Source organism: Stegastes partitus, unplaced genomic scaffold, assembly GCF_000690725.1.
Source record: "Stegastes partitus isolate 25-593 unplaced genomic scaffold, Stegastes_partitus-1.0.2 Scaffold36, whole genome shotgun sequence".
Lineage (NCBI taxonomy): Eukaryota > Metazoa > Chordata > Actinopteri > Pomacentridae > Stegastes > Stegastes partitus.
Genome location: NW_007577767.1, coordinates 397,671 through 418,832, shown reverse-complemented (window position 1 = coordinate 418,832; position 21,162 = coordinate 397,671). Strand labels below are relative to the sequence as shown.

Sequence of the window (21,162 nt, the reverse complement as noted above, 5' to 3'; positions counted from 1 at the left end):
GTTGTTTCGGTGTGTTGGATACTGTTGTACATTAGTCGACTTCACACAGTTTTTCTTTCGGGATAGGATGATTGAATATTAACTTTTTACTGTTTTGGGAGCAAATATGGCTACAGAACAACCACCGCACTGGTCGGATATTCTGAAAAAGAGAACAGCAAACTCCACAAAAGGTAAGTAATCATGTAAATGACGTTACGTGTTGGCTAACGCTAGCTAGCTAACTTAAATGTAACATCGATGTAAAGTCAGTTAACCAAGTCAACATTAACATTGAGCCGGATGCTGAATATTTTAGTGATTTTGGTTGTTTTTGCTCTATTTTTTCTCGTTGCAACGAAGATGAGAGAAGCGAAGAGGAAAAGAAAGCAGAAGAAACGGAGCTTTTCACCAAATACTACACAGAGTGGAAGGGAGGAAGTCACAGGGAGCAGTCCTACAAGACCATCCCACGATTCTACTACAGGGTAACTCGTCACATTCACAAACACCTCGACAATAGGCGTCATTCATGGTATTTTGATTGCCTTATGAAGTAACAAGCGACTACACACTGACATTACCTTCATGAGCATCATCTCCCTGACAGCATTTCTAAGTCTATGTTCTCTGATTGCAGCTTCCTAAATATTTGACTTCCACATGAGTGAACTGCAGATTTAGCAGCAGCAATTATAGACTTAGCTGAAGTTTTCCAGGTTTGGTAGTCAGTTTTATTCTACAGTGACTTGCTTCACAACTCACCACATTACAGCAGATTACAGAATAGTTAAGGGGCAATTGTAATGATGATGAGGATTATGATGCTGATCATGTCAAAACTAGGGCTGAACAGTTGTTTGATTTCAAATCAAAATTGCAATATGAAACAATGCAATTAGCAAATTGTGAAGACTGCAATTTAGGATATACGTCTGACTCGGGGTATAAACTGTTGCGTCAGCAGTTTTACAAATTCATGCCGTCTTCTTTGTGCTGTAGGGTTTGTGATAGTCATGGTTCAAATGGTGGGCAGCAAGGTGGAGCAGTGGTTAGCACCGTTGCCTCGCAGCAAGAAGGTCAGCAGTTTGCGTCCCGATGAGGATCTTTTTGCGTGGAGTTTGCATGTTACCGTGCAGCGTGGGTTCTCTCTGGGTTCTCCAGCTTCCTCCCACACAGTCCAAAAGCATGTTGATGTCTGTCTCTAAGTGTTGCCCTGCGATAGACTGGCGACCTGTCCAGGGTTTCCCCTGCCGTCGCCCCCTGTCAGCTGGGTTACACTCTAGCCCCCCCGCGACCCTAGTGAGGATTAAGCGGTGTATAGATGATGGATGGATATTTCAAAGGGTGACTCATGTAGTAATGATCCATCACATTTGTTTACATCTATTGCACTGTGAATATTCAACTCATGAATAACTTTAAAAAATCTTAAACACAATATATGTCAGAAAATATGTCTGACTGTATAGACATGCAGTAATGAAAGTAACCTTGACGATGGCGATAATATTGTTCTACAGCTACCAGCAGAGGATGAAGTATTACTACAGAAACTGAGAGAGGAATCCAGAGCTGTCTTCCTCCAGAGGAAGAGCCGAGAATTGCTGGACAATGAAGAATTGCAGGTAAAACATACTCAAACATGATGGTCTACTTTTTCATAAACATAAGGCTGTACATTTCTAACTAGGTGTCCATCTGCTTTGTTGTGTTTTACTTTTTTTTTTTCCATCTTTCTGTAGAATCTGTGGTTTCTGCTCGATAAACACCAGGTGCCTCCAGTGAGTGGAGAGGAGGCCATGATCAACTATGAAGCCTTCCTGCAGGTGGGAGAGAAGGCCGGACCCAAGTGCAAGTAAGTAGCAACGAGTAGATCTTTACTGGCAACAATGCAGGTGTGTACTTGTTTGTACCAAAGTTTTATGCTTGTTCAAAGGTACACTATAGGAAATCCCTCTGTTATCATGACTTTATACCCAGCTGGCACTGATGTGTTTTGGCTGGTGGTATACCTGTGTATTCCAAGCAGGTAAAACCCATAAAATCTTAATTGCACTGAAAGTGTGTTCGCGCAGCCCTCCTGTGGGGGTTGTCAGAGCTGCATTTGGCCACATGTACGCAGACATAGATAGGAAAATGAACTTATGAACCAGGATGTTGACAAATAGTAAGGAGGTGGTTATTTTGTCAATGTGTGTCCACTGTCAGTTCAAATTTTAAAAAACAGTAACTAGTCATTTCACTCTGTCAGAGGGAAGAGAAATCTGACTTGATGGGAATACAGGAGGAGACAAATAGTTATTGGTTGAATGTACTTAATGCACTTAATGTGTTGTCAAATAAGGGGATCTGGCTTTCAAATAGAATAGTTTGATATTTTAAATTTGTCTGTCCTTCTGTCCTTTCTTTCCCCAGAAAATTCTTTACAGCCAGAGTGTACGCCAAGCTGCTCCACAGCGACCCTTATGGCAGAATCTCCATCATGCAGTTCTTTAACTACGTCATGAGGAAAGGTGTGGACCCTAACTTGGCTTTCTTCTTCTGCCTTGTCTTTTGTTGTTGTTGTTGTTGTTGCATGTTTAGCAGTGTGAAAAACCCTGCAAGGATTATTTGTACTATATATCTTGAGTAGAGGAAATGAAGTAAATAGGTTATTGGTTAAATCAGAATCTTGAATGTTTAATTTTGTCAGTATGCTTCTCTTTCTAAAATGTATGTGTAGTTGTAAACATCTGGTGATTCACTGTTGTCCCTTTCTGTTCTTTCACATCTACATGGACATCTAGTGTGGCTGCATCAGACCAGAATAGGCCTGAGTCTGTACGATGTGGCAGGACAGGGCTACCTCAGAGAGTCGGTAAGAGTTCACCTTGGATTTCACTTCAGTGATATAAAAGAAGTTTTTCCTCCTTAGCTGCTCATGCAGTGCAGCTGAAGTGCAATGGGATTTCAAATGCTGGGGAACAGTGACACTTATCATTTTGTGTAGGATTTGGAGAACTACATCCTGGAGCTGATCCCCACTCTGCCTCAGCTGGACGGACTAGAAAAGTCCTTCTACTCTTTCTACGTTTGCACTGCTGTTCGCAAGTTCTTTTTCTTCCTCGACCCGCTCCGAACAGGTGAGACTGAACCCTGCTGTCGGTTATTAAACTTTATTGATGGCATGTATGAACCAAGACAAGCTCTGGCTTGAGTGGACTGTTTAATTAGATCAGAAAAGTGAACGATCTCTCTATAAGGACTTTATCTCCCTGCAGTGTTGCATCATAGCAAATTCACAAGAGTTATAAAACACTGAGATGACAAGTAACATATAACAACAACATATATTGAAAATGATTCTGCAGTTAAAGACAGAAATCATCCTTGTACAGATATGTAACTTGATCTTAACATTTCCTGATGTACAAATGACAAAAGAAGCTTAGAGGGGGCAGGTTTTCATGTTTATACGTCATGTTTGACTTAATGTGTCAGTTTGGTCAAATTGCTTTTACTTTTTACAGGAAAGATTAAAATTCAAGATATCTTGGCCTGCAGTTTTCTGGATGACTTGTTGGAGGTAATTTTTTCATTTTCACTTGAAAGTTTGTAAAGGTTTCAAGGCCACATCTGTTGTTTTTTCACACCTCTACATGTGTTGCTTTCTGACTAGGAATAGATTGTGTGTGTGAAATTGGTAAATGGTTGAAAATCATGAAAAGACAGAAACAAAGAAAGGACAAATTTAGAAATACATTGTAACTGTGTTCGCCTTCCTGAAAAGTGCCATTTTGTAGTTATATGAATCAGTGCATGGTTTTTTTTTAAATTTCTAATGAAGTTGTCTAGTATTGTGTAGCAAGCTTAAACAATGCGTCCTTTTATGTCTTGCCTTATGTTTCTCTCTTTCCCTCTGTGTGTGTTTCCAGCTGAGAGATGAGGAGCTGTCTAAAGAGAGTCAAGAGTCTAACTGGTTCTCAGCCCCATCGGCTCTCCGAGTCTATGGTATGTAGGATTTTTGACTCAGAATGGGCCTTCTAGGGTGCAACTATGCATGACAGTATCTTTGTGACTTTTTGTTTCTGACTATTTAATAAGCAAAAACTTCTAGCATGCTAAGCAAATGGAATCCCAATGAACAAAACTAGTTACATTTTTTATTTTATTTTTTAAATTTAATTAAATTTTTTGTTGATTTTCATGGCAATGGTCACTGGCTCATCATTGCAATCTCTGTTGGTGTGATGAGTCCTGTTTCCCAAAAGCATTGCAAGGCTGAAATAATCAAATTATCTATCATACAAACCTTCCTGAATTTAGACAGCCCATAAACAACATTTTTTATTAAGGATATTTTTTTGAAAATATTTATTTAAGTTTATGAGACTACAACAAATTAATTGACCACCTGACACACACACACACACACACACACACACACACACACACACACACACACACACACACCACACCACACACCACACACCACACACACATTTACCATTCGGTCTACTAGCCTGTAAACATATGGTATTACCCATATTTCTATGTTTAGATTCACTAGGCTCACCAGTTACATGTTTTTGTGGCTACAGAATGTGATTCAGAGTTTTTCTATAATGTCAAACAACCAACTAGAGTTGTGTTTGTTGCTACCAGCTGTTTATTTGAAGGGTTTAATAAATCCCTGCAGCCATTTTACTGCAGTAATATGTGCATGTGCGTCTCCAAATAGAGGGGAAAGTAGTGTGCATTCATAAGTGTGACACAGTAGCTATTAATTCATAAGTTATTATAATTAATACTCATTTGGAAATGTTAACATGATGGGAAAAAATATTGCAGTAAGATAGAGGTGAGTTCTGAGCCATGTTAAAGGACATTTTGATATTACTCTGATCCACGAGAGCAGCGTCTGCCTCTAGTTGAAACTAAAACTAAAGCAATCAAAGTTTGCTTTCTTAGGAGAAAGCTATAGACTTTTAACTTTAGATGAAGCATTATTTTCATGAATGATCCATCTATGTTGTTAAAACACTTTGTGATTTATGTATAAGCATCACAGACAAAAACATACCCTAAAATGCTTACAGGGAACTCAAAGAGATCTGTATAGCTACAGAAAGGCTGGAAAAAAGTTTTTATCAGTTTGTCAGTTTTATCTATATTTGAGGAATTGATTTATTGTGAAATGACATTTGTTAGCCATCACCTCAGGTACTTCAACCTGCCCCTGTGTTTTTCTCTTATATCTGGATTGTGCCTGCGTCTCTACAGGTCAGTACCTCAACCTGGATAAGGACCACAACGGCATGTTGAGCAAAGAGGAGCTTTCACGCTACGGCACAGCCACTCTCACCTCAGTGTTCCTGGACAGAGTGTTTCAGGAGTGTCTCACTTACGATGGAGAAATGGTACAACCAGTAACAGTGACTGAGCAATAACTGACAGTTGTAGCAGAGTTGTTCCTTAGCATCAACTCAGTGTCTATAACTCCACTGTAGGGAATATCATTATTCTGCTAAAAAAGATTTCCTCATTTAGTGGTTTGGATGATGGAGGATCTGCCATACACACTAATCCTGGTGTTGGAAAGTGGTGACTGAAGGGTTTTCTTTTAATTGTTCACCCGTCTGTAACACAAGGTTAATCTTTAGCTGAGTGAGCACAGTGTGACCTCTTCAGACAGCTGACAGGCACATTTGATGACACTTGATGCAACATCTTTGATGATTAACTTACAGATCTCAGTGTTTGTCGTCCCAGTTGGATATTTGTCTCAATTTCCTGTTCATAGTTGTGTTTCTCTCTCTCTCCTTTCCAGGACTATAAGACCTATCTGGACTTTGTATTGGCCCTGGAAAACAGGAAAGAGCCAGCAGCGTTACAATATATTTTTAAGCTTTTGGACATGGAGAATCAAGGATACCTGAACATCTTCTCTCTCAACTACTTCTTCAGGGTATCAGCTGCACAACCCTCACACAAAAACAGTAACAAAGTCAAGGCAGTGATTCAAACATGTTTTTGTTATTACAGATATCAATCATCTGTGCATCCATTTCTTCTTGTTACATTAATTCAGTATTCAGCACGTCCTCATCCTTAACTCCTGACTCTAAATGAACCCTCTTGTGTTAAGAAAAATACACTTTCACACTCACTGTGTTGTGTCAGTAATTCATGATGCTGTTGTGTGTTTTGTTCTTCAGGCCATTCAAGAGCAGATGAAAATGCACGGTCAGGAACCTGTGTCTTTTCAGGATGTCAAGGTATATCACACACACACACACACACACGCGCGCGCGCGCACTTCTTTAGCACACTAACGCTGTCCTCAAACTTGTATAGCAGCAATGGTTGTGGCTAATGATTATTTTAAGGTAAAAGTTACTTTGTTTTGGTTCAACGTGTTGATCATTGTGTCTCCTCAGGATGAGATCTTTGACATGGTGAAACCTAAAGACCCCTACAAGATCACACTCCAGGATTTGGTGAACAGTTGCCAGGGTGACACAGTCGCCAGCATCCTGATTGACCTCAACGGCTTCTGGACCTACGAGAACAGAGAAGTTCTGGTCGCCAACGACAACGATGGCAGCAGCACAGCTGACCTCGACGACACTTGAGGATTTGTGGTTGAGATGTGAAAAAGACTTTCTTGATATCAGAAGGTGACAGCTTCACTCCCAACAGCAACACTGTTCCTCAGACGGACAGCGACCCTCTTTACCTGCTGACCTGTGACTGAGTGGAGATAAATGATCGGAGAAGAAAGAAGAAGAAAACTCAGGCATTGTGCTCTGTGTAAATGTTGTTCTGTGTTCTTGCTTGTTGTTTTCCTGCAAAGAAAACCCAACCTACATGTCACTGTCATTTTACTATTTTGATATATTTTTTTCTCTGTCTTTTCTGATAATGCCCGTTCTACACAAGCATATTGCTACCACACCAGAAAAAAAGGGTCCGTGGAAATCTGTCACACTACAGCTGTGTAATAACTTATATTTTTATGTGAAACTCAGATTGAATGAAGACATGGGGATTCTGCTGTTACAAACAGGGTGGATGATATTGAGTAAAGTATGCATACCCAAAGAAAGATTTTAAGAAATGCACAGAGCATTTTGAAAGTATTTATTTCTCCTTTATCAGCTGAAGGGGCACTGAACGCTCCGTGGATACAGGACTTATAGTATCATCCATTGTGCTCTGTTCTCTGTGTTATTATAATAAAAGCTGTCACGTTAGGATGTGAAATGTTTTATAGACGTTATCAAGGTATAGCGTGTAATGTTTTATGTTCCAATGATAAGTTAACATGTTATAATGTGAAAGGTTTCACATTGTAAGAAGATAAATGGTAAACTACATTTATACAGATATTTTTTTAAAAGTCTCGTTACAACAAGAAACTTTTCACTTTATATCTTTATACTGATGTGTTTCTCTTTTTCTGGTGTGGCTGCTACATGCTCCTGTACTCTTCAGAAAATACTGTCCAGAAGTTATTTTCACCATTAGCAATTAAGAATATCATGAAATGAAATGAAAAATACTTTATTTATCCCAGAAGGGAAATTCAATTCAAATTCAAATTCAAATTCAATCATATGTATGTCATAAAAAATATTTGGGTGCAAGTTTTTTTTAATTAAAATGTGAGCTGTAGCTATGCAGAATGTTCCCAGCTTGTTTTGCTTGTTTTTTTCACTTGACTCTGACGGTAAACAGAAGCCATGTTTTGGTGTTTTTATAGGATGCAGACTGTGACTGCAAAATGGGAAGATTCAAGCCAACTGAAGAAAAAAAACATTGAAATAAATTTTATATGATAAGATGGATGAGGGTGGTTTTCTTTGTCCACTATAACACATGAGCTGCCATTCAATAAAATGTTCTATGAAGTAAAAAGGTAAAGTGAAAAAAAAGTCAAAAATAATAAAAGCAAATATTTATCAATTTTATTAACACAAAGAAAATATAAATATGTTTATAAAGATTCATTAAACGTTTCAGTTACAATAGCCAAATGTTTTGCATATGTTTACCTTCTTCACACATAAAAACCTTCAATGACGACTGCAGTGTAAGACATTTACCTACCAACTCCTATTAACACACTCAACATTTAACAGTCTGACAAATTGCCATTTTAATTCCAGTCTGCAGTTGGTCCAGTTCTGACTGAACATGTACTCTGTAAGGAGGCCTATAGCACACAGCCACATCAGCAGCTAAAAATAATTAATAAGAAGCTTAGGATGGCTCAACCAAGGACACTTGAAGAATGAAACCTTTACAATGTGGGCAACTTATCTAGCCAATGTACATCAACAATCACATACTAGCACATTTTAACTATTACTGTTTAATCTATACTGCCAAAAAAAACTTCAATCACTACAGAAATACATGTGAACAGAAGGTAGATTATATTATCCTTGTGCTTAGTGTCAAAGTCAGATTTAACAACACACTACTGCTTCTTGTTGGAGGCAAATGGCTCACACTAAACACAGTACCTGAGTCCTGCAAGGTCTAAAGAAAGGAAGGTAGCATTTCAGCTTCAAAAGACACATCAACAAATTACAGGTCCATCAATATGGCATGTAGCTAAATGGACACGTGGCACTACAACTGATATCAGAATCAAGTAAAGTACCAGTGAGGACGACAAGATGGTCTCATTTTATATCTCCAGTCACTTCACCAAATGTTTGCCACAAGGGCTACAAAAATGAATTGTGTTGGGTGAAAATGTAGTTACAATAAACACCACAGCTCAGACGGCATATCTTCTACACAGAGCCGAATATATTGAAGTGCTGTGCATACACAGTAAAGCTCTTCAATTAGCCTCCTGCATGTGTTGGACCATTCATTGAAATGAGCAAAAGTCTGCATGTGTTCACCCAAGTAGCACACAGAGGAACAGGGGTCATCATATGCATTAGGACACCGTGTTGAACTTATAAATGACTAAAAAAAACTGTTTGATGAAACTCTAACTTTATGGTTTCTGTGAAAATGTGTCAGAGTCATCTAGTTTAATACTTCTCTTTTAAAATTAAAACAAAACTAAACTTAATATATAATATTATTGATACACTGCTTCTAACGTGAGTAAAAGTGGATCCAGGTCCACGAGTTAGTCCTCAACAATTTTAGAAACGTTTTTAAGGCTTTATATAATTCTAAATTCCAGATATGGTAGTATAGCAGTGACAGGTTGAACTGGAGAGTGCAACATTTTCCTAGTGCAAACTATCAAGCAAAACTTGCTGAATGTCGTATTAATATGCATAGTAGCAGGATCAACAGCTGTAGATGTAATATGTGTTCGTACAGGATTCTGTTTAGCAACTCAATTCTGTTCTATTCAGTTTGGGTTGGATTTCTATCCATTTATAATCAATGAAAAAAACACTGAGATGGGTGTCTCCAGCATTAATCTCAGCATCACTCCAGCATTTATTTCACTGTCTTAACTGATATCAATTTGAGGGAGTTCAGCCCAGGTCCAGACTGACAGAATTCAACCACCAGTCTTGCACACGACTACACACTATACACCAACGTACATTCACAGGTACGGCTCGTGCAGCCACTTGCACAGCCCTTTTCATTTTTCCCTGCACTGTGTACTAAGATCTTCTTCTAATAAAATAACAAAGATACAAAAATAACAATATTATTAGTTTATACAGCTCAGTAAATTAAGGTTTTGCCAACTGATAGAAATGTGTGAATGTTAGAGGCTTGTCTGTGAGTGACAGTTTTCAGGAAGGCAGCGGAGACGGGACTCTGTTGGTGTCTGGACTCCTGAGAGGAGGCTCAGGCTCGAGCTCAAAGCTAATGTTTACAAAAGAGGCTGCAGATCCCTCTGGTTGCTCCACAGTAGCAGAGTGAGGAGATGTGTGATCATCCTGCTCGCCTCTCCGCTGCTCTGCAAAGCGGCGCTCCGCCTCCTCAGCCAGTTGGTTCTCCTCCTCTTCCTCCTCCTCCTGCAGGAAGACACCAGAGTGTGTAGCGTTTAATACTGTACAAATGAGAGTCAGTGTTTGTGCGCTTGCTACTGCCTCTGCGCAAAGAGGTGTGACTTTTTTCATATTTGCATTTGGGGCTTAAGGATGTCTGTGCACACACGTGTCATACCTCCTTCTTTATGCGGTAGTACTCATCGATGGCATACTGGTACTTCGGAGTGGTGATGCCAAATAGTGAGGCCAGCCTTTCTCCCATGTAGTCACACACTGCAGGATGGACAAACACATGCATTAAATATCTTTCAACACTTGTTGTGATTAACACAGAGATCAAACATGTGCCAACACAAGTGTGAAACAAGCTTTAGGATACAGCGTGATACACTCCTAAAGCTGTTTTGACATTTAAGAGCTCAACTGGATATGTACTGCAAAGATCCGTAATTCACTTCTTCCTAATCATAAAGAACATTTCAGGTATCAACATCGTCATTCTTCCCAGGACTAGTACCACTCATGTGTATGGGGTTTGTCAATACAGATATCTACAATTCAGCTGCACATGTCTGCATTTTTTGGGGTTATTTTGTTTTTTTGCTTTTTTTCCTAGTTATTTTTTTGGCCTTTTTGCCTTTATTTGAGAGTGCAGTCGAGAGAGAGACAGGAAAGCAGGGGAGAAGTATGGGGGAAGGACCTGCGGAAAAGGGCAATGAGCAGGATTCGAACTCCTGACCTCTGCATCGGGGACTATAGCCCCCTTACATGGAACGCCAGCTCAACCAGGTGAGCTATAGCAGCGCCCCCATATCTGCATTTAATAATGATAGGTTGTAATTAGAGCTTCAGATATTTGTGGTTTTATTCTGACTAGTTAGAATTTCTTGCTTTTTAGGCATAATCTGGCACTGTAACCATAACCAAGTACGGCAAGCCATTCCACTGCTAAGACATTAGTTTTCTGATCCCATCAGGACATCGCTGTGAGTCTTCTGGTGTGTCTGGATACCAAATATTTAGAATTAACATTATACTGTGAAGGGCTCTATCTGAACAATGCTCTTGTTCTCCACAAATTCCTGTCAATAAGAATTTTTCTGGTAAGTTCTTTTTATTTCATGCCATTTTCTAACAATAATATACATCACAGCAACCACAATCGCTTCTTTAAATACTTTGCTAGGCCAATATCCAATGGAAAGCTCCACATTAGGAGCCTCATGTACAACAATTTTTATTAGTCAGAATGATGTTTGATTTATCTCCAATTATTATTTTGACCAGTCAAAACTGAATTACAGATAACTGTCATTGCCACACTCAGAATGATGTTACAGATCTATAAACACATGTGGCTTACCGTAAGCACACCTCTCAAAACTCATGTTGTTTTAGGTATTCTAAGTACCTGAGACAGTGGAGGTCGCCATTCTCCACATGTGGAACCAGAAGTAAGGACCCCAGGTCAGTTTGGACTGGAATACACATGAAAGAGACAAGACAAAAAAATGACATCTCAAGTAGCATGTTATAAGAGTTTAAAGGCATATTTTATACTGTATATGTCTTCTCAGCTGCTAAATGTGCCACGATGTTCACCAATAAGTAACATTTTCTGTCTGATATTTAGTGCAGATAAGGTATAGCTGTGTTTTTAAAGCTATTTCAAAATTACAAGCATCATCTGGAAATGATGCTAATGAGAGCAGTGAGACGAAAACAAACAGTGGCGTTATGGGCTGTAAAAACCACCAGCTGTGAGCTGAAAATGCAAAAAAGCTCCATGAAACTGAGAGGAGCAGCAGAGTGAGGTGATCCTTCACACAGGGCTTCTCCTTATGGGCAACCCCTGTCACTTACAAGATGTAATGTGATTCATTGGTATTCTAAACCACGTATAGCTGGTTTTATACATTCTGAGATGCGCTTCCCAAATGGAATAGGGATTTGCAAATGAGAGTCGTGTATGCAAAGTAAAGAAACAGAAACTGTGTCTTCTGGTGAGGTGCCCTCAGTCTCTGGAAAACCCCAACTGTTTCAATGAAGTCAGAGTTCTGAAACTTCTGATCCCAGCCTACCGGATCTACCGTAGTTACATCTTTCTTCACAGGCGCCTGCTCTTCTTCCTCCTCCTCATCAGTGCTGTACTCCTCCATGGTCTCTCCACTGGCAAAGTAGATGGTTCTGCGGGGAACCTTCACCTTCCCCTGCTTCACTGCACTGTCCCCCATCTCCACACTCTCAAATTCCGCCCCTCCTGTACACTGATGATGATTCACATATTAAAACAGTTAGCATCATCACAGAACAGGTGTGTTAGGTGTGCTCTGGGTTTGTATTACTGCTAAAGTGTTGGTAGCAGGGCAGAAGTACAACAGGTTTGACGTGCTGTACTGCGCTATGGTGGCATTTAGCAGAATTAAATCACACAAATAAAACATAGGTAACTTTCCAAAGTTATTTAACTAACTTTATGTGTAAAGTATTATTCCTCACGACATGTTCTGCTGCTGCACATGGGGGAAAGTAAAGTAAAACAGATTAGACTTCATGACAGCACACGGTTACCACAGCAAAGCACTGTAACGTTAGTTAGCTTACTTTAGCTACTTAGTGTTTATTGAACGTTAGCCTCTTAGCTAGGGAAGTACTTAGTTTATAACCTAATTAGTCTTTATTTTACCTTTCACGTACACGATGGCGGAGAAAGTTGTATAAGTATCAACCAACCTTATCAGCTTCCATAGTTTGTCCCAATGAAACGTTGACATTAGTTAAATACAACGACAAATCTGCCATCTCAGTAATCGCTGCACCTCACTGCAAACGTGTCTGTGACTTGCTAATAGCAGCTACACTTCCGGTCTTATTTCTTCATAGTAAAACGTGAAAAGCAAAGCCAGCCCCTGTCATCGCTTGTACGTGTTGATAGCTGTTTTGCATGATAGAACCGCACAGATGCATTGAATAATTAATTAGTTGTCAACTAATAAAGTAATTGGTTATTACGTTTGATATTTCAATAATCAGTTTGTGTCATTTGTCTTCGCCCTATGTCGGCTGGAATAGGCTCCAGTGAGGATTAAGCGGTGTATAGATAATATATGGATGGATGTAACAACTAACAGAGCATGTTTCACCGAAAGTGCATGTTATACAAAGGGCATGTTTAACCGAAAGTGAGATTTTTGTTCAGTCGTGACCGTTGGTAATCAGACTTTTATTTTGACAGCAGCAACCTGCAGCAGTGGTTGTGCTGCCGGCAGCTTGACGCTCGCTCAGTGAGGGAGGGAGCCTCTGCTGGTGTTTTGGTCCAGTCGACCCCACTCACCAAAATGACAGCGAGGAAGTCTGGCTCACGACTGGAGACCGAGATAGAGCGGTGCCGCTCAGAGTGCCAGTGGGACAAGATACCAGAGCTGGTACGACAGCTCTCGGCCAAACTAATATCCAACGGTAAGAAACGTGCGGGTTTCCCGGTTTAGTCGTTCATTCAGCCTACAAGGCCTTCTCTCTGGCCTGAGTCCTCGGTGCTTCCTGACAGCAGCAGCCGATGCTGGGAGTTTTCAGCTCTGCTCTGCTCAGAGCCAGTTAGCCAGTAAAGGTCAAGAGAGAGAATTTTTCTTTAACGAGGGATGGTTCTACCTTCGGGTGGATTGATGTAGACACACTGTAATAGACTGAGTTTTAAGACATGACCAGTTTTGTGCGGTGTGACAGTGGTGCTCCTGGGTCGCTCTGCTCTCCACTCAAGCGGAACTTCATTCAGAAATCTGTCATTAGGTTAATGTTGTCGTTGCTTGACGTGTGTGTCAAGCTTTAGGAATTACTGACCTGCATCCCACCAAACAGAGGTGTAATAGTAAAATTACAGAACTGTTTCATTTCTCTTGCTCGTTGCCCTCTTGTTACCAAACTGACAGATTTTTGATGCTAGCCAATCCTAACCCGTCCCTCAGTTGTGCTTTTACTGAAGTAAAACAACCTCTGTTGGATTTTTATTGAAGCCGAATGCTCCATAACATTGCTGGTATTTGTTGTATGCCTTAATATTTGCCCCAGAAAGGTCACACATTTGCCTAATCCGCTGAAGACTCAAACTTGGTACTTTTTTAAATTGTAGTTTCGCATCCGAGCTAGCTCTACTGAGAGGCGTGATTGCTACATGCTCACTGTTAAACTCGCTGCTGATGGAGCTCAACAGTGAAACTGTCAGCAGCACATTTTTAGGAAAATAGTCGTTAATGACACTGTGATATTTAAATTTACAGATGAACAAATAGTAAATCACGCAGTGCAAATTTCATGCCTTGTTTCTGATTTTATGTATAAATTCCCATTTGTATACATGTGGCGTCATTAGCATCGTGTTGCGTTCACGCTGTCTGGGATTTTTTCTTCGTGACATTTGATTTAAAAGGAAGATGGAATATATGCAAACTTGTTTACTAGAATTGCGTGTAAAAATCATTATCTGCCATCTTCCTGTGCAATTCACATTCACGTATTCCCAATACTTTTATGTTTAGATACCATTCATAGTTGGTGCCTGTAATCAACAGATTTTCCAAACAGACTTATCTTGATTCTGTGATGCTGGAGGTATACTGCACTGCAGATACTGAAAAATGCTTCTCTGTCCTGCAAACATTTGAAATAGCAGAGGCATGCTCATGTTGCTCATTGCATTTAACTACCATAGAAACATTAAATGTGATGAATATGTCCTACTCTGTCCCTGGCATCTTCCTATCAAGAAATCTGTATGACAGTTTAATGCGGTTATTACCTATCAGCCTTAAGAGCATAATGTCCATAGCTGAGAGGTTATTCTAGAAATTGAACGCCAAACATTAAGCGCTCTTGAAAGAAAAAAAATAGAAGGCAAGATGAGGCCAAGAAAAGTAATTAAAGAGAGTGCTCTCTGAGTTTTGTATTTGTTTTAGGACGACTTTTGGTCTGTGGCATACTATAAAAGGTATTGTTAGACTTCTGTAAACTGTAAGCCACAAATACAATAGTCTTAAGTCTTCTGTGAAGAAAATTTACAAATCATCTGACCTCAAATGTGAGTGTTAGACATTTTTTGTTCTTCAGCACATTCGATTTGAAAGAAAAGAATGGATACCACACTGAAGTACCAGCTCTTAGCTTCAATGTTGTGATATAGAAATAACTATGTGAGAAATACAGCCCTATTAACACAGAGTCAGAATTTAACACACACTTAGCTACTATATATTTCTTCATGTCATTTCTATTTTAGTTCATGTACAAAAGGGCCTCAAATGCTTGGCTGAGGGTTGATTGAGAGTTGCCACTTATTTTTAGGTAGAGTTGTGCGTCAGTATAATGAGTAAAGGTGATGATAGCCATGCTCAAAAAGTGGAAAAATATAGATATTAAAAATTTTTGGTTTGCCCAAAAAACAGATAGGTACATTCTCAAATACCAGTTATTAAGCTTTGTTGTTAGTAGAATCTGTAGTAGTTTGGTGGAACTGAATTCTATTGACTGGTAGGAGAAAAAAAACAACTTCTATCAAAGGGATGGTAGTGATGGTAGTGTGGAGAAAAACAGCACACTGCTCAAAGTATTCTTCCTCCTCAGTCAAACATAGTGATTTTTTCTGACCTTATACATGTAATGCTGCCAATCAAACCTGGCATTTACTGATGATTTTACTGTATTACATTTAAATCCTGAACTTTGCGCACTGCTTAAAGGGTTACATCCCCCACATTGTTCCTTCTGTATTGATGTAAACTTACTTGAATTAAAGCTGAGAGTTGGCATTTCAAAGTAATAGCCATCATTTTATTTCAAATCAGATGTTCTGAAACTGAAAATGTCAAACTGTCCAAACACTGACTGCGTGGACTGCAGATATGACAAACAGTATGTGACATTACTTGGCTTTGAGTGAAATAGTTTCAGAAAGCTTTACCATTGCTTCTGGTTTTATTGGCCCGTCTTTGCTTTGGTGAGAAGTGTTTGGGGGCATGCTACCACAGAGAGGGAATGTGATTGTGTCATAGACGAAAAAGAATCATGTAGAATCAGTGTTTCTATATATGTAACCTGAAACAGAAATGCCTGCTATGGTACAATTGTGAAATAATCAAATGTGGCAGCTGGTGTCCTAACAGCATGAGAATTGCTGCTGTTATTGAATGGAATTTGACACATAAGAACTGTGAGCTGTGGTCACTGACTGGGATCAGTAACAGGATTACTGGCCATTTTAGCCTTTGAATATCTAAACACACACACACACACATGCTCACACACTAAATACATGATTTACAAACTGTTCATAATTCTGGCTGGTATGTGTGCAAGCAAAGCAGTGCTCCTATGTACTTAAATTTACTGGCTGCAGTTTCACCAGTGGGACTTACTATTAAATACCCAGTATCTAAGACATGGTCGAAGGTTCGGCACCTGTCTGTCTGTCTCAGGCCAGTTTCTCACTGGTGCTCCAACTATGGTTGAAAGTTTTTATCTCTGCCTCCACAGTGTGTGTTTTTGGGTCGTCTTCTTTTGCATTTCCCCTCTGGTGTACACTGTAGAGCTGTGTTGTGATAGAACCACTCTCAGTTCTGATGACATGTCCAAGCCACCTCCAACATCTTACCATTAGAATGGTTTTCATGCTGTCTTACCCTGGATTTTCCTCAAGCTAGTTAATAGTTCAATAAGGTCACTGTACATCTTTTTCTAACATTCTGAACCATACAGTAGAAGGGACCGAACACAGCTCTGGTATAGCCTGTGCTCAGTGTCTGTGCTGTACTGCTATGACCTCCACACACAGTTCATGCTGCAGGCCTTGCTTTGATGAACCTGCTCTGGATGCTTGCTGCCAGCACATCCTTCTTGTCTGAACATGCTCACCAGATGTGTGAAACTGTCCGTCACTGGTCATTCCTCTCCCTGCACTGTGATTGGTGCTGGGTTGTTGATATTAAGGGTCATGACTTGAGTTTTGATCCTGTTGTGTCCCAGTCCCAGTTCTAACAGGGCAACCATGACACTGGACACATTGTCATTCGATTGGCCCCACAATGTTCCATTGTTAATAATTATTAATATTTCTTTCACCTTTTATTTGAATATCAGTTAATTGTATATTGACCTTGGATTGGTTTTCGGTTGATCTCTGGTTGACTTTACAGCTATGTATAGTGAAGCAACACTGACCATTGTTTGCCCTTAGAGTCAGTATTTTTTCGTAGGCCCTGTGACAAGCATATTAAAGTGGTAACATTAGTGCATTAGAGAGACATGAGGGATGAGGACCAATAGGTGCAGTGTCATCATTACACTTAATGTTTGTTTGTGTGTAGATGACTTGGGTGAGCTGTTGTTGGGGGAATGCAAGCTCCAGACATACTTGAAGGAGAATCCCATCAAACAAGGTGCCAGTCCCAGGGGCCCACGACCTAAACTGGTGGAGGTCAGGAAGCACCTTACTGCTGCTCTGGACAGAGGAAACCTCAAGGTAACCACACGATGACAGATAATTAACTAAGTGATTCAGTGGCTGTCATGCTCATGCAGACTTTCAAAAAATCCATGTATAACACTAAAGATGCCAAACAAGAAATTTTCACTTTTTAAATTCACATTTTGTCTCCTCCAGCCTGATTACCTCCAGGAAGCCAGCCTGTTGATGGCTAAACTCTGCTATGTGGAAGGAGAATACAGAGATGCTTTAGGTAGCCCACACACTCTTCTTTTTTTTTTTTTTCTTTTGCTTTTTAACTGACTTTCCAATTTTAGTATTGGGATAAGTCTTGCTGATTTTTTTGTATCAAAAAAAAAACTAAGGAGTCAGACAGTTTGTTCATTGATCCTGAATTGATGTTTTGACAGGTCACTACAGCCGGGTGAGCCTGGATGATATGCAGCTGGCGGGAGCTCCTGTGTACAGGCTGTCCATGATAGCAGAGGCTTATGCTACTAAAGGTACACACAGACCCACAGTCATCATTTTATGTCTCATGACCTTCTTAAACTTGCCTCACCTGTCTTCAATCTAATGTGCCTTAATCTCTGCAGTACTCATTGTCTCCACATGGTGGCAGTACAGCATCACTGCTGATCAACAGCAGTGGTGCAGCCAGTAATATGAATACATGCACAGTCGACAGGCATCACTGTTTGTCCTTGAATAATGTATATTTAGTTGGTGTATTCCTTTTTTTATTGTCATTCTGTTCTTTCATCAGCCTGTAGAACAGACTGCAATTGGTTGAACGACTGAACTCAAGTAACTGTAATCTGTCATTTATGACTGAAAGGATATGAATGTGCCGACTAAAATTATCTTTTATTTTTTGAGTCACAAAGCACTTCGTGTTGAAAAACATTCATCAGTAACAGAAGTTGATCATCCTGGTGTGAAAAAGTGAAAAAGACAAACACAGACAGTGATAACCAACTTATGACCTTTATCACGTCTTATTTGTTTTCCTATCACCCTGATGATTCTCTCTCTCTCTGCCCAGGGTTGTGTCTAGAAAAGGTCCCAGCTGCCTCTCCATCTCTTACCAATAAGAACACTGGGTCTCCGTTGTCCAATAGGAGCACAACGGAGCGGGAGCAGGAAATCATCACCTGCTATGAAAAGTCTGGAGACATTGCTTTGCTCTACCTGCAGGAGGCTGAGAAGGTGTGTGTGTGTGAGGATGTGAAATTGGCCTACTAGTTGATAACTACCCTGTGCAGTGTTTTCTTCAAGTGTCACACAAGTGCTCATCAAATATCTTGCCATCTCTGAGGATGTGTGATGAGTACTCTGCTGCCTAAGTGTGCAAGTTTGAGTAATGTGCTGCTGCCCATGATAGCCAGCTGGCAAACAAATCTCTTCCTCTTTATTTGGAAAGCATCTGAGCAGACGCACAGACTGAGTGAACTGCAGTAAACCACAGGAGGAATCTAATCAAACAGTCCCAGCAAGAATGCATTTAGAATGTTGTGAGAAATATTCCCTAAATTAAACAAAAACTGTGAGACACCATAGGCATGATTTAGGGAATACAATGGTTAAAGTGTGCCCACAGTATGGAGAGAAAGAAACATCACTTACAGGAATATTTTAAAATATCACAGTGATATTATACATTACATAAAGAAGGTAGTTGCATCCATGAATGCAACTAGCAGTTATTTCCACAATCTGCTGGTTGTTTTATGAATTATATGACTGATAAAATGTACATCAGAGTCTTTGAATGTCTTGTTTGTCCTTCTTACTGTCCAAATTCTATATATTTTTTAAAAATGTATTGCACAGTAAAACAGTAAATACTTATAATTGAGGAGCTGGAACCAGAGAATTTAGAGCATTTGTTGTCAAAATAATCTAAAAAGGAGAATCATTTCCTGCTATAATATCTAATATAATATGACTGGCCTTTTTTTGGACAAGAATTTACAAAAACAACTCTTTCGTTTGAAAGTGACAACTGATTTCTACAAAGTACTGTCAGTTAATATAAATTCACCCCATTCAAGTGAGTGTTTAGCAGATGCACCTTTGGCCTCAGTTACAGCATGGAGCCTGTGTGGACAGGACTCAATGTTTATGATGTTTGAACCTACCCAAAATAATAAATGAGTCATTTTCAATTGTGAAATCTTACTGGCGAGTTTTTTTCCCCCTGAAAATATGTTGTCTAAGATTCCACATTATTATTATAAATACATAGCTGGTACAAAGATGACTCACCGCAGCTCATTATTTTTAGTTAACCCACTTTTTCATTCAGCCAGCAGCAGCCATTTATCAAACGTTGGAAAGCCAGCCTTTGCATTGTTCAGTGACGAGCTTTGGCTGCTTTGAGGCCTTTTTTGTAGAGACAGAACATTTTGACTTAGGTTAGGAGGTTTTCAATCAAAACTTTGTATGATTTGGATTTGCTGATTCCTTTATTTCTTTATCTGTTTGTGTGTTTCTGTAGGCGTTGTCAGCTGGGATTCAGAACCGCAGCCCAAAGCCTGGCCCAACAGCCCAGGACCAGGAACTGGGCTACTTCCTGGAGACAGGCCTGCAGAGAGCCCACGTCATCCACTTCAAGAACGGGTAAGAAAAGCAAGCAGTTGGTGGTGGATAGATGGACAGATGCAAGAGTTGACTTCAGAACCCAAAGAACATAGAGATTATGTTTAAAAACCTATGATTGATTCCCAGGAAACATTTTAACAGTATTTACACTGGTTTTGCTATAACTGAACTTTTTACAAGTTTGGAAAGGGCGTAATTCCCAAACAGAAATCACGAACAACCCTTTGTGGGCACTTTCCACCCACTTTGCAGTTGTTGTGTTACAAAGCTGCTGACCAGTGGATAAAAGCTGAAAAGTGTGAACACAGTTAAGTAACATACACAGTGCAGCTCGAAGTAGTTCTCGCAGTGTTGCTGTTTGAAGTACAGCAAAGATAGCTTCAGTGTTGCAGCAGCTGCTCAGGCCTTATGCTGGAGGTTAGGAGCTTTGTAGTGGACTGCATGAAATCTGTCTGTCTTTGCAGCTTGTTTTGGCCCATTGCTACATCTTTTTTTTTGTTGTTGCTATGGATCTACTTTAGTGTCAGGAACAGGGAATAGAGCAAAGTTAAAATATGTCGACATTGTAGATGTGCTCTTTTTATCCATCTTAAATTCTGGTGTCAGGTATAAACACTACATCACACAGCAAGTAATGAATTCAAACTAGCATTATCTGACATAATTTCTTCTCTCATTTGAAGCTTCCACCATGCAGATTGCCTAGCACAGCATGAACAAACATCAAAGATCGTTGTGAGACTTGTGAATGTTAATGTTTGGGATGTAGTTTGCTCGACTTTGGGATATCACCTTAAGACTTTTGCAGTGCCTTCTTGAACTGTCAAATTTCAGGTTTACAGAAACACCGTCTGCATTTGCACTGATTTACACATATATAGATAAGGGGGGATGTTTTGGACATGCTTTAGAGTATGAAGATTTGTCTGTGTTGAGATATCATGTATTCACAATGCACATTACAGTGTCTGACTAGTGTTTTTCTTCCTGTTTTTGCCATAGCAACCTCACACAAGGTGTGGGCAGGTTTCGGGAGATTCTTCGGGCTGTTGAGACAAGAACCACCCAGAACCTACGCATGGTGAGGAATGAGTTGTGATGTTGTCTGTTTATTTTGATTAGAGATTAAGTACGTTT

General features: G+C 39.8%; 3 protein-coding genes across 4 annotated transcripts in view; 2 read left to right on the top strand and 1 right to left on the bottom strand.

Annotated features, from left to right (window-relative positions):
* Positions 1 to 7: 7 nt before the first annotated feature.
* ppp2r3c (protein phosphatase 2, regulatory subunit B'', gamma) lies at positions 8 to 7,809 on the top strand. Its single transcript, XM_008301952.1, has 13 exons — positions 8 to 173; positions 343 to 467; positions 1,503 to 1,607; positions 1,725 to 1,837; positions 2,398 to 2,495; positions 2,769 to 2,839; positions 2,972 to 3,104; positions 3,492 to 3,547; positions 3,897 to 3,972; positions 5,245 to 5,381; positions 5,792 to 5,929; positions 6,180 to 6,239; positions 6,402 to 7,809. The coding sequence occupies exons 1-13, from the start codon at positions 107 to 109 to the stop codon at positions 6,594 to 6,596; spliced, it is 1,374 nt and encodes a 457-aa protein (XP_008300174.1). The 5' UTR covers positions 8 to 106; the 3' UTR covers positions 6,597 to 7,809.
* The window catches only part of ttc7b (tetratricopeptide repeat domain 7B), a 40,585-nt gene continuing 20,523 nt past the window's right edge, over positions 1,101 to 21,162 (top strand). The window contains exons 1-8 of one of the 2 annotated variants that reach the window (XM_008301977.1): positions 1,101 to 1,106; positions 13,271 to 13,409; positions 17,303 to 17,457; positions 17,599 to 17,674; positions 17,832 to 17,924; positions 18,467 to 18,630; positions 19,922 to 20,043; positions 21,028 to 21,106. In XM_008301977.1, coding sequence (XP_008300199.1) covers positions 13,289 to 13,409; positions 17,303 to 17,457; positions 17,599 to 17,674; positions 17,832 to 17,924; positions 18,467 to 18,630; positions 19,922 to 20,043; positions 21,028 to 21,106 — 810 coding nt within the window. In that variant the 5' untranslated portion in view covers positions 1,101 to 1,106; positions 13,271 to 13,288. Of the gene's footprint in view, positions 1,107 to 13,241; positions 13,410 to 17,302; positions 17,458 to 17,598; positions 17,675 to 17,831; positions 17,925 to 18,466; positions 18,631 to 19,921; positions 20,044 to 21,027; positions 21,107 to 21,162 lie in introns of those variants that run through there. The other variant, XM_008301971.1, reaches the window with a different exon arrangement.
* Positions 7,917 to 12,779, bottom strand: fam177a1 (family with sequence similarity 177 member A1). Its single transcript, XM_008301962.1, has 5 exons — positions 12,684 to 12,779; positions 12,032 to 12,217; positions 11,362 to 11,428; positions 10,126 to 10,223; positions 7,917 to 9,974 (listed from the first exon to the last, which is right to left on the bottom strand). Exons 1-5 carry the CDS (start codon positions 12,750 to 12,752, stop codon positions 9,750 to 9,752), a joined length of 645 nt encoding a protein of 214 aa, XP_008300184.1. The 5' UTR covers positions 12,753 to 12,779; the 3' UTR covers positions 7,917 to 9,749.